This window comes from Chenopodium album, chromosome 9 (assembly GCF_948465745.1).
Source record: "Chenopodium album chromosome 9, dcCheAlbu1.1, whole genome shotgun sequence".
NCBI lineage: Eukaryota > Viridiplantae > Streptophyta > Magnoliopsida > Caryophyllales > Amaranthaceae > Chenopodium > Chenopodium album.
The window spans coordinates 65,679,902-65,694,864 of NC_137842.1; the positions used below are offsets into that span (position 1 = coordinate 65,679,902).

Below are 14,963 nucleotides of genomic sequence, written 5' to 3' on the forward strand. Positions count from 1 at the left end.
CCTATATGGTGCATGTTTTTACAAACCTCAAGGGTACATGGTGCATTTGAAAGTTTTTAAGGGTACACAATGCATTTTTCAAACCCTTAGGGGTACACGGAGCAATTTCTTTTTTTTTTTTTTTTGGGAGGAAAACGAGCACTTTTCTTTTTAGCCCATCTTTTAACACATTTTTATTTTTGGTACCTTTTGCTAGTTTTCACACTACTCACGGAATAATGGTGCTTTTAAACTATACTAAGTTTTTAGTAACTTTGAAGATTTTCTGTCTTTTTGGATCAGACTTGGTTAGATAATTTTAGTTATACTAGCTTTGTCTTCACACACCTTCACACAAGATTATGATTGAGTTCCTTGAAAAGATGATAATAATTAACAATAAGCTACATTATGTTCATTAACGGAAAAAAATAAGCTACATTTTTGCCAGGTTGCTAACAATTAACAATACCTGTCTAAGTCTCTTGCAGTATAAGCTGCAAATTTGTTAACATAAGCTACATTCCGTTCATTAAAGGAAAAATGGCTACCGCTTATGTTGTGTACTGAAACTCGAGATCAAAGTCCTGAAGATGAGGTAGCTAGAAAGATGACTATGTGAACGTACAATTAATTTGACTGTACCTGCAACTTAAGACCTCTTCATGTAAGAGTGATTGAAATACAATTCAACTTTGGGACAAAAAATGTTATGCCCTTGAGAGGAACTATGTGAACGTACATTTTCCCTGTATGTTAAATTAACACATTTTTATTTTTTGTACCATTAAGCTTATCTTAACAGTTCACACTACTAACGGAATTACGGTGCTTTTAAACTAGGAGTATGTTTTACTAATATGCCAAAACTTTGTAATTAAAATTATTCTAGGGTGTGCTTATACTATAAATTTTTAGTTAGATTTTCAGTCTTTTTAAATCAGGGTTGGGGACCATGGGGTAGATTGGTAAAATCATTCCATTTTTTTTTATAGGTGCGTGTATATCTCGCTAATCAAAATGTTACAATATCTGCTTTATTATCTATGTCCAAAGTTTTCCAACCTGAAATGCTTTAGGCACTATCAATTTTAGAAACAGTGAAAACAGAGGAATTTAAATTCTGGATTAAAAGGATTATGATCAAGTAGTGTTAATGAGTACTAGCGGTCTAGATAGATTTTATATGAATTTGGGCAAATTGAAGCTTTGCTCAGTCGTTCTTGATTGATTATAAATTTATAATTTGGCATTGTTGGAAAATAAATTTTATTTTCTATTATAGTTTAAAATAAGATTGTTGTAGTACAAATGATGACTATGTAATATGTGAAGAGCAAGACATGGTATGTGTTTTTGTAGGCAAGGAACATAAAAAAAAAGTATCCGAGAATTATATAAACTGGAATACAAGGGGAAACATGTGTTTTATATCAGAGAGCTCTCATTTAACCCCTTTTATAGGAGAAAAATCTATCAATTGTCAAATATAATCATCAAAGAAGTTAGAAATTGTAGTGTCATGATTTTTTTTTTTTTTTTTTTTTTATTTTTATTTTTTTTATTTTTATTTTTATTGAGGGAAAGTGACTATTATTTCTTGCCTGAAAAATGGAGTATACATTTTATTTTTTATTATTTATTTTGAATCAAGCTAGAGTGTCTATCAATTGTATCATATAAAGTAGGGGGAGTAGATACGTACATTACATAGTTGAGCTCATTTTATTCTAAGATGAAACGCTGAATCTTAGCATTAGTAGCTTAATTGAAACGCTGCCAGGGGTAGTGAAAATTTTGTACATTAATATTTCTTCCATGGGATTTTTCTTACAAGTTAATCATTTCTCAGTTGTCCTGGTAAATATGCCTCATTAGCTGCAAACATTATGTATTGAAAGATATGCCAACGAACTGTGTATCTGATCACAGGTCCACATCTTATTCAATTATACAAACAATAATCTTACAATAGAAAAAAAATAAAAAATAAAAACAGAGAGAAGCATTTTCAGAGAAGTCGCGGAATCATATGAGCTCATTTTATTCTAAGATCCACACACATCACAAGCTTGGTCATGGGCATTTTGAAGTGAGCTTGATCACCATCGTGTTCCTGCATCATGTAGTTTTTCAATATTGGTCATTATAGAAATAATCATGTGGTTTTTCTTTGGTAGTAGAAACATTACCTGCACGAATTCTTCTTCTTTGTTGTAATCTAGTTCAATCCAAGAAGCTTGTTTCTGATTGATGATAGTTTTGCAGTGACATCAGTCATGTCCAGCCTTTCTCGTGGGACCTCAGTTGAGCAAGACAATGCGATTTCAAGTACAGAAGTTAGTGCCTCCAACATCAAGCTGCTATCGGTCTCCTCAATGTTTATGTCTTCAACAAGGGAGTGATCTAGAATCTCAATCACACATTCAGGTAAAGCTTCTTTCACATAGTGATGAAGGCTTATTCCTTTACTGAACATATCATTAGTAGGCCTTTTCCCTGTAAACATCTCCAGTAGTAGAATTCCAAAACTGTAGACATCACCATTGGTAGATGCCTCATTTCCCAAACCATATTCTGCAAAAATTATTCACAACTGAAGTGTTATAATTATTGTCAAAAAGAAGGGGAGGAAAATTTGTAGAAAAATATTGTTGGAATCTAGCAATTTATATGTACTGAAATATATATAGATTAAAGGAATGAGATATTAATTAGACGATATTTTTTACCTGGTGGAGCATAACCAACAGTTCCCCTGACTCCAAGAGAGCTGGACTGATTAGCGTTAGAGCTACAGATGCTCTTTGAGAGAAATTTAGCCAACCCAAAGTCGCCAACATGGGCAACCATTTCTTCATCTAGGAGGATATTGCTTGGCTTGAGATCACAATGAATTATAGGTGCACCACAATGATGATGAAGATACTCCAAGGCACTAGCAACATCAACCACAATATCAAGTCTTTGTCGCAGACTTAACATAGGTGCAGTATCTGTGTCCTCCACCACATGACTTGAATCTGGATGCAACCAATCTTCTAAGCTTCCCCTAACCATGTACTCATAAACCAAAGCCTTGAAATCACTCCCTTGATAATCAACACTTGAGCAAGCAGTTATGACCTTGACCAAATTTCGATGTCTTATAGTCCGGAGGACTCCACATTCGGCCATAAAACTCTTCGAAGCACCATGCTGATCAAGGTTAAAAATCTTGATTGCAACAATTGATGGTTCCAAGTTATCAAGAATTCCCTTGTATATAGCCCCAATTGTGCCTCTCCCAATCAAATTGTCAAAAGAGAACCCATTTGTGGCATTTAAAAGGGTTTGGTAAGACAAGTTTGGATAACTCTGTGGAATATTACCCAAGGGTGTGGATAGTTTAGTCTTCTTTTTATACCGAGAGACATATAATGACACAATTATTGTCACCGTCGATATAATTCCAAGAAGGCCGAAAACAATTCCATGTATGAATCTCTTTTTGTGATATAGGCTTTTTTTTCTGGTTCTTTTTGTTGCATTTAGGTAGCTTCAACTCAGAATTACCTCCACACAATCCCCTAATTCCATTTAGTGAAAGACCAGTTGCATTACTAAAAATTCCACTAGTGGGTACTTCACCTTCGAGGTTGCTATTGTATGATAGATTCAGCATCAACAATGGAAGGCTCTCCAAAAAATTCGGAATTTTACCTGATAAATTGTTCATAGACAAATCCAACTCATTGAGGCCTTTCAATTTGCTCAATGCACCAGGAATGGTGCCTCGAAGAAAATTCCCATTCATGTATAGGTACATCAACTCTTCACAACTACTAACTGTGCTTGGTATTTCACCTGACAACATGTTTCCAGAAATGTCAAGCCTACCTAGATTATTGAGTTGCCCTACTTCTACCGGAAGGAACCCATTGAACTTGTTCAATGATAGATCAAGACCAATGGACAAGGTAGAGATATCAAAAAGTTGTGAGGGTATTTTTCCACTGAGGTGGTTGGAAGACAGATTCAAGGACAATAGATTTTTACAATTTCCTAGAGTTGAAGGTATTTGGCCAACAAGATTATTATTATGTAGAGAAAGAATAGTCATTTTTGTTAAGTTTCCAATTGAGAATGGTATTTTCCCTGAGAATTGGTTAGCATGTAATTCTAACGTGTTGAGATTATGGAGCTTTCCGATGCCTTGAGGAATGACACCAGAAAGCTTGTTGCCGAAAGCCTTAAATTCTGTCAAGTATTCAAGGTTTTCAATGCAAGCCGGAATTTGTCCACCTATATAATTATCATAAATTTCTAAAACAGAAAGCATTGAAAAATTACAGAAGATTCTAGGAAAAGTTCCTAGTAAAAAATTACCACCTATAGTCAAGTATTGTAACCCAGTTGCATTGGCCAACGAATTAACAAAGTTCAAATCACCAGCTTGGCCATACCCTAGTGAGTTATTGGAAAGGCTAAGGCGTGTGAGATTTGCTAATCTGTGCAGAGAAGGAATGTGCCCAGTAAAATTGTTAGATTTTAACTGAAGAACACTTAGACTCGAGGAATTGATTATAGAAAAAGGAATAGATCCGGTGAAATTATTATTGAAAACGGAGAACCACTGCAGATTTGGAAGTTTGATGCCCAAATCTGAAGGAAGGTTTCCCTCCAAGTTATTCACTCCTACTTCAAAAGTCTCTAAGAGCGTTAGGTTGAAGATTGGAGATGGGACAATACCAGATAACATGTTCCCACCAAGATCGAGCCAGGTTAATTTATTCAGTTTGCCTAAGCTCTCTGGAAGGCTTCCACTTAACATGTTTAAACCTAGGTAGATTTTAGAGAGGGATGATAAGTTCCCAAAAGATGAAGGGATGGTTCCCCTCAAGTTGTTCGCACCAAGACCAAGATGTTGTAGATGTACAAGGTAACTAAATTCAGATGGGATATTTCCTACCAACCTATTATAGTGGATGTCGAGTTGCGTCAGCATTAAGCAAGCTGATATATTTGGTGGAATGTGGCCTTCAATTGTATTGTTATTGAGCCGGAGATACTGAAGTTGATGTAATCGGCCTATTTCAGGTGGAATTGTACCACCTAAAGTATTATTGTACAGAGACAACACTCGCAAGAAGCTCAAATTTCCTATTGATGGAGAGAGGAATCCTGTGAGCTTCGAAGACTCTAGTTCCAGGGACTTCACTTGCCGATCTCGATGACACGTAATACCATGCCATTCACAGAAGTGGATTGTATCATTCCAAGAGCTCATAACACCAAGAGGGTCACCTGTTATTTTGGCTTTGAAATCAAGCAATGCTAACTTGTCTGTTTCATTTGTCCCAGCGATGGAAAAATGAAGGCAGTACAAGAAAGCCGTTGCCAAAATGATGAGGTACAATGTAGAGGATGACATTATGCTAAGTTATGGAGATAAAGCCCTCTCTGGTTTACCGATAGGAAAGAACACGTACTCTAACTGACCAAGATTAGTACATGTTCATTATTTTTGGAATAGAAAAGGTGCTATTGATTGAACTCGATACCTGTTGTTTGCTATTTGAGGGCTTTTATATAAAGTAAATTACGGAGTTAATATGTTTAGACTTTAGACAAGGACTTGGAATGGTGAGAATACTTGAGTACAAATTGCAGAGACAATATTGTCAATGTATTCTTATATGCTTGGAGTCTTGCTTGTAATGGATGACTGGTGGATGGTGAAAGATATATGCATGCATGATTTCTTTCTTTCCTTGAATTGAAATACAGCGGTTTGACTGCACATTTGTTCATGTATATGTTATTTCATATTTGATCATTAATTTTTTTTTAAAAAAAATTCCGGCCATCCCCATCTGAACAAGCATTATATTCGGCTTATTAAACAAAATTGGAGTCTAACTAAAGTGTGAAGTCATGGAAATAAAACTCCTAGTCCAAACAGTGGTGGACCTGGCCTTATCAATGTCATTACCTCCCCAGGGCCGTTTCTGAGATTTTGGAGGCCCGGGGCGAAAAAAATTTATTGGGGCCCTTTATATTAACATAATTTTCTTATAAGAAATATGTTCATTTTTATTGCTTTTTTGAACAAATAATCTAATTTAACATGTTGTAATCCTAAAAGTATAATAATCAATTTGTTTTACAAAAAATTGTATGTTGTAAAATACATACTACTATCTATTATCGTGGACAACTTCATGTAGATACAAATGTCTCATCTACCAACAATAAAATAACACTAAGATCATCCCTCTCCCATAAATGAAATTGATCGTTAATTTCTTCATGATCCAATATCTAAATAATTCTCTTATTATAACAAAAATTAATTGTGGTACAAACATATTTAAAATAATAGAACAAAAAATTTAAAATTATAGTTGTATTTCTCTCCATCATTTAAACGATGAATTATTAAATGAAAAACATATGAATAGGAATAGTATTGGAATATGAACTAAAGTATGTACCTTTCAAATTGGATAAAATTTCAAATGTTTAAACAATACGAAGTATATATTGAAGTTCATATCCAATTTTAGTGGGTCTTTGGTAGTATAATTAGTTTGGTCTTTGTTATAAGACAGAAGAAAAAAAATGTGTTCTTGTCTTCTTAATAAAGAAAATGAAGAATAAATAAAATAAAAGCTTAAGTACTACATACATTTTTTATGGTTTATAACGATACGAAGTTGGTTCCTTGATAAAGGAAAAAAACTCAAAAAGATAACTAAAGTGAAGTAGTTGAGTCTCGAACCCAAGAGCTGCCAAGTTGAATATAGGTTACTCTACCACCAGGCCACAAGAAAACATATAACTAATATGACCGCATAATTTATATAAACTTAAACTATTTACTTAAAAGCTAATAAAAACTGGGCCCTCTCGATCCGTGGGCCCTGGCAGGTGCCCCGGTTGCCCTGGGTCAGCTACGACCCTGTACCTCCCCATTCCAATATTATTGTTATGCTATGGATTTTGATACTCCCTTGTTTTAAAATAATTGTAGGTCTCAATAATTTTGCACTATTTACATAAACCACTTTGACTCATTTTAGTGGTTTATACACAAGGAAAAAGATATAGTGATTTGGCTACTGATAGATTGTCGTACACCTGTCAAAAATAAATTCCTAACAAACCAACTAACAATGTAGTAGGGTAAGTAGGGTCGAATCCACAGAGAGATGACTATTTAATATAGCTTTCAAGGTATGGAGAAACTAAACTATGTCACGAAATTGGGATAGAAAAATAGTCTAAATTAAAATAGAAATAAAACAATTAATAAAAAGACCTAGGGTTATGGTTCACCATGTTTATAGCTCTAAATCTATCAAATATCAATAACAATTCAATCAATCAATTATCTAGAGCAATTGCTAAGCCTACGGTCGGGTCTTAACGCTCTCAATTCAACATATGCAGTACGGTCGCTAACATAATCAGAATTGCTAATTGTAGGGAAGCCTCTAAAAGTAAGATCTTTCGATTCATACTCTTATTAAAAATAATTAATCAAACAATTGATCAGGTTGCAAGATTAACAACAAAACACTATCAGTTAGAGAAATCAATAATCAAAATATTAAAATTATCAATCAAGATTCATCATATAAACATGGATTCCCAAACCCTAGAAATAAACTACTCAAACATGGAAGAAATAATTAAAACTAGATCTAAGGAATAAAACATAATTTAAAACAAGAAATAGAAATAAAATACCTCAATGAATTGAAATAATAAACCCAAGAATCATCCATGGAAGAATCCATGGAGATGCCATGAGAAACTAGGGTTTGAGAGAAAACTGAAAAGAACGTAAAATAATAAAAAGCATAAAAAAGGCATAAGGGAAAAATAATATCCCTTGAGTATATATAATATTCTAAAACTAATCTAAAGATAATTAAAATAAAATAAAATCAGAAAAATAGCAATTACAATAGTCGTGATATGATTGGTCGATTGAAAGAGTTATAATCGATGTAGGATTTCTCGTGGCTTGCGCGCACACCCCACCCATCGGGCGATGGGTGGCCAATGGTCGGAACGACACTCGACCATAGGGCGATGGGAAACCATCGCCCCAACCAGCAGCTCACGCTCGAGCGTACATCACGTCCATCGCTCGATGACTGGGTGATGGGTTGGCAGGTTCGCAGGATTGACTTCAAAGGGCTGTATCTCGCGTTCTAGGAACCAAATAGGGGCGTGTGACCTATCAATGGAAAGCTATTCAAGTCTAGTTTCCAACACAATTTGAATCATCTCAATCCGATCTGTAGAACTCAACTTATGATCAAAAGAGTGAATAAGAGTCAGTTTTACCACTTTGTAAAACATCGTTTAACTTCGTTTCTAACTCAAATTCAATTCCGAAAAGTGCGTAACGAACATTGTGGATGCTGTTTTCATTTCTCATGCATAAAATCCTCATAGTCAACATCCACAAACATGAGATCTTCGATTAATAAGCTCAATTCATCGACTTTTCATCTAAATATCATCCGAATCAACTCCAAACACTTCGAAAGCGTCCAAATGACTATAAAATCACCTGAAACATCAAGACAAACACAAACGGAGCGTAATAGAGCACAAAACAAACAACTTATGCATTTGAGTCCTAAAAAGCAAGAAAAGACCTAAAAAGCTACTATAAACTTAGCATAAACGTGCCTATAAACTCTATATAAATATGATTTATCAGCTACCAATTTAAATCATCAATGTATAGTTTTTATATATTTACTTTTTTAAAATTTATATTTATTGATAATTTAAATAGATTATTGGTCAAAAGGCATAGTGGCATACATGCCTAATCAAGACGAGTCATTTACTCATTTATTTTAAAATAGAGGAAAACTATTTTAAGAAAGGGCCCTGCCGGGCAAAAACCACTTACACATCGGGTTAGATAATAAATGGTTTGAGAAATGTAATCAAGTAATGTTCATCATTTCAAAAAAAAAAAAAAAAAAAAAAAATAATAATAATAATAATAATAATAATAATAATAATAATAATAATAATAATAATAATAATAATAATAATAATAATAATAATAATAATAATAATAATAATAATAATAATAATAATAATAATAATAATAATAATAATAATAATAATAATAATAATAATAATAATAATAATAATAATAATAATAATAATAATAATAATAATAATAATAATAATAATAATAATAATAATAATAATAATAATAATAATAATAATAATAATAATAATAATAATAATAATAATAATAATAATAATAATAATAATAATAATAATAATAATAATAATAATAATAATAATAATAATAATAATAATAATAATAATAATAATAATAATAATAATAATAATAATAATAATAATAATAATAATAATAATAATAATAATAATAATAATAATAATAATAATAATAATAATAATAATAATAATAATAATAATAATAATAATAATAATAATAATAATAATAATAATAATAATAATAATAATAATAATAATAATAATAATAATAATAATAATAATAATAATAATAATAATAATAATAATAATAATAATAATAATAATAATAATAATAATAATAATAATAATAATAATAATAATAATAATAATAATAATAATAATAATAATAATAATAATAATAATAATAATAATAATAATAATAATAATAATAATAATAATAATAATAATAATAATAATAATAATAATAATAATAATAATAATAATAATAATAATAATAATAATAATAATAATAATAATAATAATAATAATAATACACTAATCATCTAGCTGTAGTTGAGAGACTTGAGACAACACCTGCTTGAACTCTCCTTTGTTGTTGTAAATGACTTCCAAAGACCGTGATTCTAATTGATGATAGCTTAATATAGGCATCACTCATGTCCAACCTTTCTCGTGGGAGCTCTTCGGAGCAAGTAATAGCAATTTCAAGTATAGAATTCAAGGCCTCTAGCATCACAGTACCACTGCTTTTCTTCTCCTCTCTTTTTAAGTCTTTAAGAAGAGATTGATCAAGAATTTCGGTCGTCATATGTTTATTCATAGCTTCTTTCACAAAACTGTGCAGACTTGTACCCCCTTTGAACATGTCATCGGTAGGCCTTACTCCCGTGAACAATTCGAGTAATAGGATTCCAAAACTATAGACATCCCCATTTGTAGTTACCTCATTTCCTAAGCCATATTCTGCTTGTATGTATTGCCACAAGTTGTTAATATAAAGAAAACATGAAATTTATATACATTATTCATGCTACATAATATAACTAAATTAGGATAATTACAAATAATATAATCATCGGTGGGTTTATGAACAATTGTACTATATGTAGTTAGTTGATTACCTGGTGGAGTGTAGCCGATAGTTCCTTTAACTCCAATTGAGCTGAAATGATTCATATCAGAGCTATTGATGTCGTTTACGAGGAGCTTGGCTATCCCAAAGTCATTGACATGTGCGACCATTTCATCATTAAGGAGTACATTGCTCGGCTTGAGGTCACAATGAACTATCGAAGTACCACTATGATGGTGAAGATAATCCAAGGCAGAGGCAACATCAATTGCAATATCTAGTCTTTGGCAAAGATTCAAGCTCCTTTTGAGATTATTATTTGAGCTTCTAGTAGAGTCGATTTCCTGTGCTGGATGTAACCAATCTTCTAAACTCCCGTTTTCCATGTACTCATAAACCAAAGCCTTAAATTCCCTGCCTTGATGATCGACACTTGAACAAGCTGTTATCACTTTCACAAGATTTCGATGCCTAATGTTTCGAAGGATCCCACATTCAACCATGTAACTCCTTAAAGCACCATGGTGCTGTAGGTTAAACATCTTGATGGCAACAATTGATTCATCGTCAAGGATTCCTTTGTATACAACCCCAAATGCACCACTTCCAATGAAATTTTCTGTCGAAAACCCGTTAGTGCCTTTAAGAAGGGTCTGGTAGGACACATTTGGAAACTTTTTGGAATCACCTGAACTTATGGGTTCCTTAGTCCTCTTCTTTTTGCAAAAACTATGCAATGTATATGACACAAGTATAGCCACTAGAACTCCGAAAAACCCCGAAAGAATTGCAATCATCAATTTCCTCATATGCTTGTGTTTTCTCTTTTTGGTGTTGTTCAAATTACAAGGAGGCAACTTTAACTCGAGTATGCCTCCGCAGAGCCTATTATTTCCGGCTATGAAGACACCGGTTGCATTGTTGAAGACTCCACCTATAGGTACATCACCTTCAAGATCGTTGTGTGATAGATTGAGGCCTTGCAACCGGAGGTTTGCAAGAAATTTTGGGATTTCACCGGATAAACTATTATGTGACAAATCTAACCAAGTGAGACCTTTTAATGTGTAAAGTGAACCTGGAATGGTGCCATTAAAATTGTTTTCTTGCATGTATAGAAACTCTAATGACATGCAACTCATAAGCGAATTCGGTATATTACCAGAGAGACTATTATGAGAAACATCAAGGCTGTTAAGATTCTTCAGTTGCCCAACCTCCTCGGGGAGGGGACCTATTAGATGGTTTCTAGAAAGATTGAGTAGGATAGAGATGGCGGGGAGGTTAAAAAGGTCGGATGGTATCCCACCGCTGAGTTTGTTATTTGAAAGATCTATTCTTATTAGTGACCTACATTTTCCAATAGTTGTAGGTATTTGGCCTTCAAGACTATTATTGGTCAGGTAAAGAACAGACAACTTGGTCAAGTTTCCAATTGAAGGTGGAATGACCCCAGATATACGGTTGTCTTTTACATGTAAATACATGAGGTTATGAAGCTTCCCTATGCCTTGGGGAATGACCCCCGAAAGCCTATTGTTACCAACCATAAAATACTGCAAACTCGCCAAGTTTTCTATGCAATTTGGAATTTCTCCTGCCAAGTTGTTGTGGTGCATCGCCAAAAAAGTAAGTGATAAAAAAGTGCATATAATTCTAGGAAAAATTCCATTGAAGTTATTATCACCAATTTGGAGTCGTTCTAAATTGGTGGCATTTGCCAAGGAAGAAATGAATTTCAAATCTTCAACTTGGTTATACCCAAGGGAGTTGCTGTAAAGTACAAGTTCAATAAGGTTTACTAATTTGTGCAAATAAGGAACTTGCCCTTGAAGATTGTTGTTTGAAAAATCGAAGAATTCTAGATTTGAGGCATTGGATATTGACGCTGGAATATATCCACTAAACAGGTTATTGTATATAGAGAACCATTTTAGTTGAGTTAGAGTGTCACCTAAATACGAAGGTAGCTCTCCTTCTAAGTCGTTCCGGGCTAAACTCAAATCTGTTAGTGAAGAGAGGTTGTAAATTGAGGTTGGGACTTCCCCGGAAAATTTATTGCCCTCTAATACCAAAATAATAAGATTTTTAAGATTGCCTAGCGAATTCGGGATCCTTCCAACCAAATTATTTTCACCTACATCGAGGTCTAGGAGGGATGATAAGTTCCCAAGAGATGAAGGAATGTTTCCAGTCAAGCTATTCCTTGTTAAAACAAGGTTTCGCAAATGTAACAAAGAACCAAGCGAGGGTGGGATTGTTCCAACCAGATTGTTATAAAAAAGGCGTATATCATTAAGATTATAACAACTTGATATATTTGTTGGAATTTCGCCTCCAATGGAATTATTATTCAACCATAAAAATTGCAACCTTTTCAAACGACTAATTTCTTGTGGTATTGTTCCACCAAAACTATTATCTTGAAAGTACAACTCCCTAAGGAAGCTCAAATTACCAAGGTGGGGGGAGAGGATACCTGTGAGCTTCGAGTTACTCAAGTCAAGTTTCGTCACTCTCTGATGTCTACGACCACAGGTAACCCCGTACCACTCGCAAAAGTGAAGGGTGTCATTCCATGAGCTCATCACCCCAAAAGGGTCATCCCTTATCTCAGATTTGATTTCAAGCAATGCTAGCTTGTCTGTCTCATTGTTCCCAGCTATCGAGAGCTGAAGGTGGTAAAACAAAGTCGCAGCCAAAATTATCCTGAAAAGTAAAGAAGACGAGCATGACATTTTTAATTTTGTATGTGAATCTAAAAGGGCCATAACTAGCTTGGTATTACAAACTATGTTTACATGAAAGGAGACTTTTTATTCAGATGCAAGAGTGAAAGTTCGCAGAAGAAATAAAAAGACTGGCACATGTAGAGGGCAATTTGAATATTACAAATTGTTTGGATTATACTTTAAATTAATATCCTCATGTGCTTTTAATACATACAAATATACAATAAGGTGTTAAATACCTTATAATATGATCCTGATGATCAACAATTTGACTTTCCAATTGTGGGAACATGGACTAGCTAGATGATGGTAATTAAAGATCGATGGACGACTCTGTAAGTCAACCTTTACATTGTCAATATTTGTAAGGCAAAACTCAAACAATGATACTCAAGATCTTATAGTGCAGAATTACAGATTGAATTGACTCTATGGCCCTGTTTGGTTTGATGTAAAAGGTTTTCATGGAAATTGAATTTTCCATTTTTTTCCCAATTTCCTTTGTTTGGTTTGTTAAGGGGTGGAAAACAATTTTTCCAAGGGTGGAAAATTCCATCCTTAATGATGGAAACCATTTTCCTTCCCAAAATAAGGGAAGCCACATTTTCCTCTCTCTTCCTTACCTCCTTTTTTTACTTCCCTCTCATTCATCCTTACATTTCCACTCTTATTTTTTATTTTTCTTGGACTTTTTTTGTATACAACCAAACAAAGGAAAACTAATTTGTAATTGTGTTTTTCCTTGAAAATATGTTTTCCATGAAAACTAATTTTCCATTGAAAATGTTTTACATTAAACCAAACGGGACTATATGTAAAAAATGAACTGTCAAAATGAGTAACTTTGAGTTCAGATAATCATTTTCGGTGGGCTAGTTAATTTACTACGGACTACGTACCTCTCCATTCCCGTTTGTTTTTTACATTTAGAATGAAGTATGCACTTTTATTAAGGAAATGAGTAAATTATTAGTGGTATATAGGAAGTAGTTCAGTGATTAAAAGTACAATTTAAGTTACATTAAGAATATTGAATATGTGGGTGAAAAATTTAGTTCCTCCATTCTTTATTACTCTCTTTGTCCTTATTTGTTTTCTACATAAGTAAAATGTGTTTTATTAAGAATTGAACCAAAATTTACAAGTGGGTGGGGATATCCTTTTATTTTACAATTTTATCATTTTATGAGTGCACAAGTTGGGTTCATGGTAGGGACATAATATCATATACAAAAATGGAGTAATGTAATCTTTAGGGGACATAAAAAAATGAAATGTGGTGCAAACAAATAGGGATAGAGAGAGTAGATGCAACACTCATTATAAATGGAAGTTTCATCACTTTCCCTTTTAATTAATCACTTAGGTCCCGTTCTTTAGACCTGCTCTGCTCAAATCAAATTTGCTCTGCTCTGCTATGCTCAAAAGAAATCTGCTCTGCTCAAATCAAATTTGCGCTGCTCTGCTCTAGAGGAGCAGTAGCAGCAGTAGTAGTAGTAGAGGAGCAGTAGCAGCAGCAGTAGTAGTAATAGTAGTAGTAGTAGTAATAATAATAATAACAATAATAACAACATTAATAATGTTGAAATCTGCTCGGCTCTGCTCGGCTGAAATTTAATCTGCTCTGCTGACCCCTGCTCTGCTCTGCTATGCCCAGAAGCTCAAAATAACAGGGCCTTAGTGTGTGGCCAGCCTGGACATTACACCGGATTGCTACTTCAATTATTCATTGTGATGATTTTTTTTCTTTTCTTTTTTAATTAATTAGTTATTTGTGATTTGCAATTATATACATTTATTTTCATATACATATAAGATGATTGATAAGAGTGAGGGATAGCTCAAGTGGTTAGAGCTTCCCTCCCAGCCTTAGAAGATCTTGGGATCGATTTTCATCACTTGCCCTTGTGGCTCTC

The 14,963-nt window shown here is 33.3% G+C and overlaps 1 protein-coding gene and 1 pseudogene across 1 annotated transcript; both read right to left on the bottom strand.

Annotated features, from left to right (window-relative positions):
• Positions 1–2,017: 2,017 nt before the first annotated feature.
• On the bottom strand, positions 2,018–5,392 carry LOC145557989 (uncharacterized; annotated as a pseudogene).
• Positions 5,393–9,781: 4,389 nt separating this feature from the next.
• Positions 9,782–14,111, bottom strand: LOC145557990 (uncharacterized). Its single transcript, XM_081619148.1, has 3 exons — positions 14,071–14,111; positions 10,365–12,967; positions 9,782–10,206 (listed from the first exon to the last, which is right to left on the bottom strand). Exons 1-3 carry the CDS (start codon positions 14,109–14,111, stop codon positions 9,782–9,784), a joined length of 3,069 nt encoding a protein of 1,022 aa, XP_081475274.1.
• Positions 14,112–14,963: the final 852 nt, after the last annotated feature.

Excerpts from the sequence above, each read along its gene's own strand:
- LOC145557990 (XM_081619148.1), bottom strand. The coding sequence starts at position 14,111 with ATGGAGGAACTAAATTTTTCACCCACATATTCAATATTCTT. Across the intron at positions 12,968-14,070 it reads CCCACATATTCAATATTCTT|TGAGACAGACAAGCTAGCAT; the intron begins AATGTAACTTAA and ends AGCTGGGAACAA. Across the intron at positions 10,207-10,364 it reads TATCGGCTACACTCCACCAG|AATATGGCTTAGGAAATGAG; the intron begins GTAATCAACTAA and ends ACATACAAGCAG.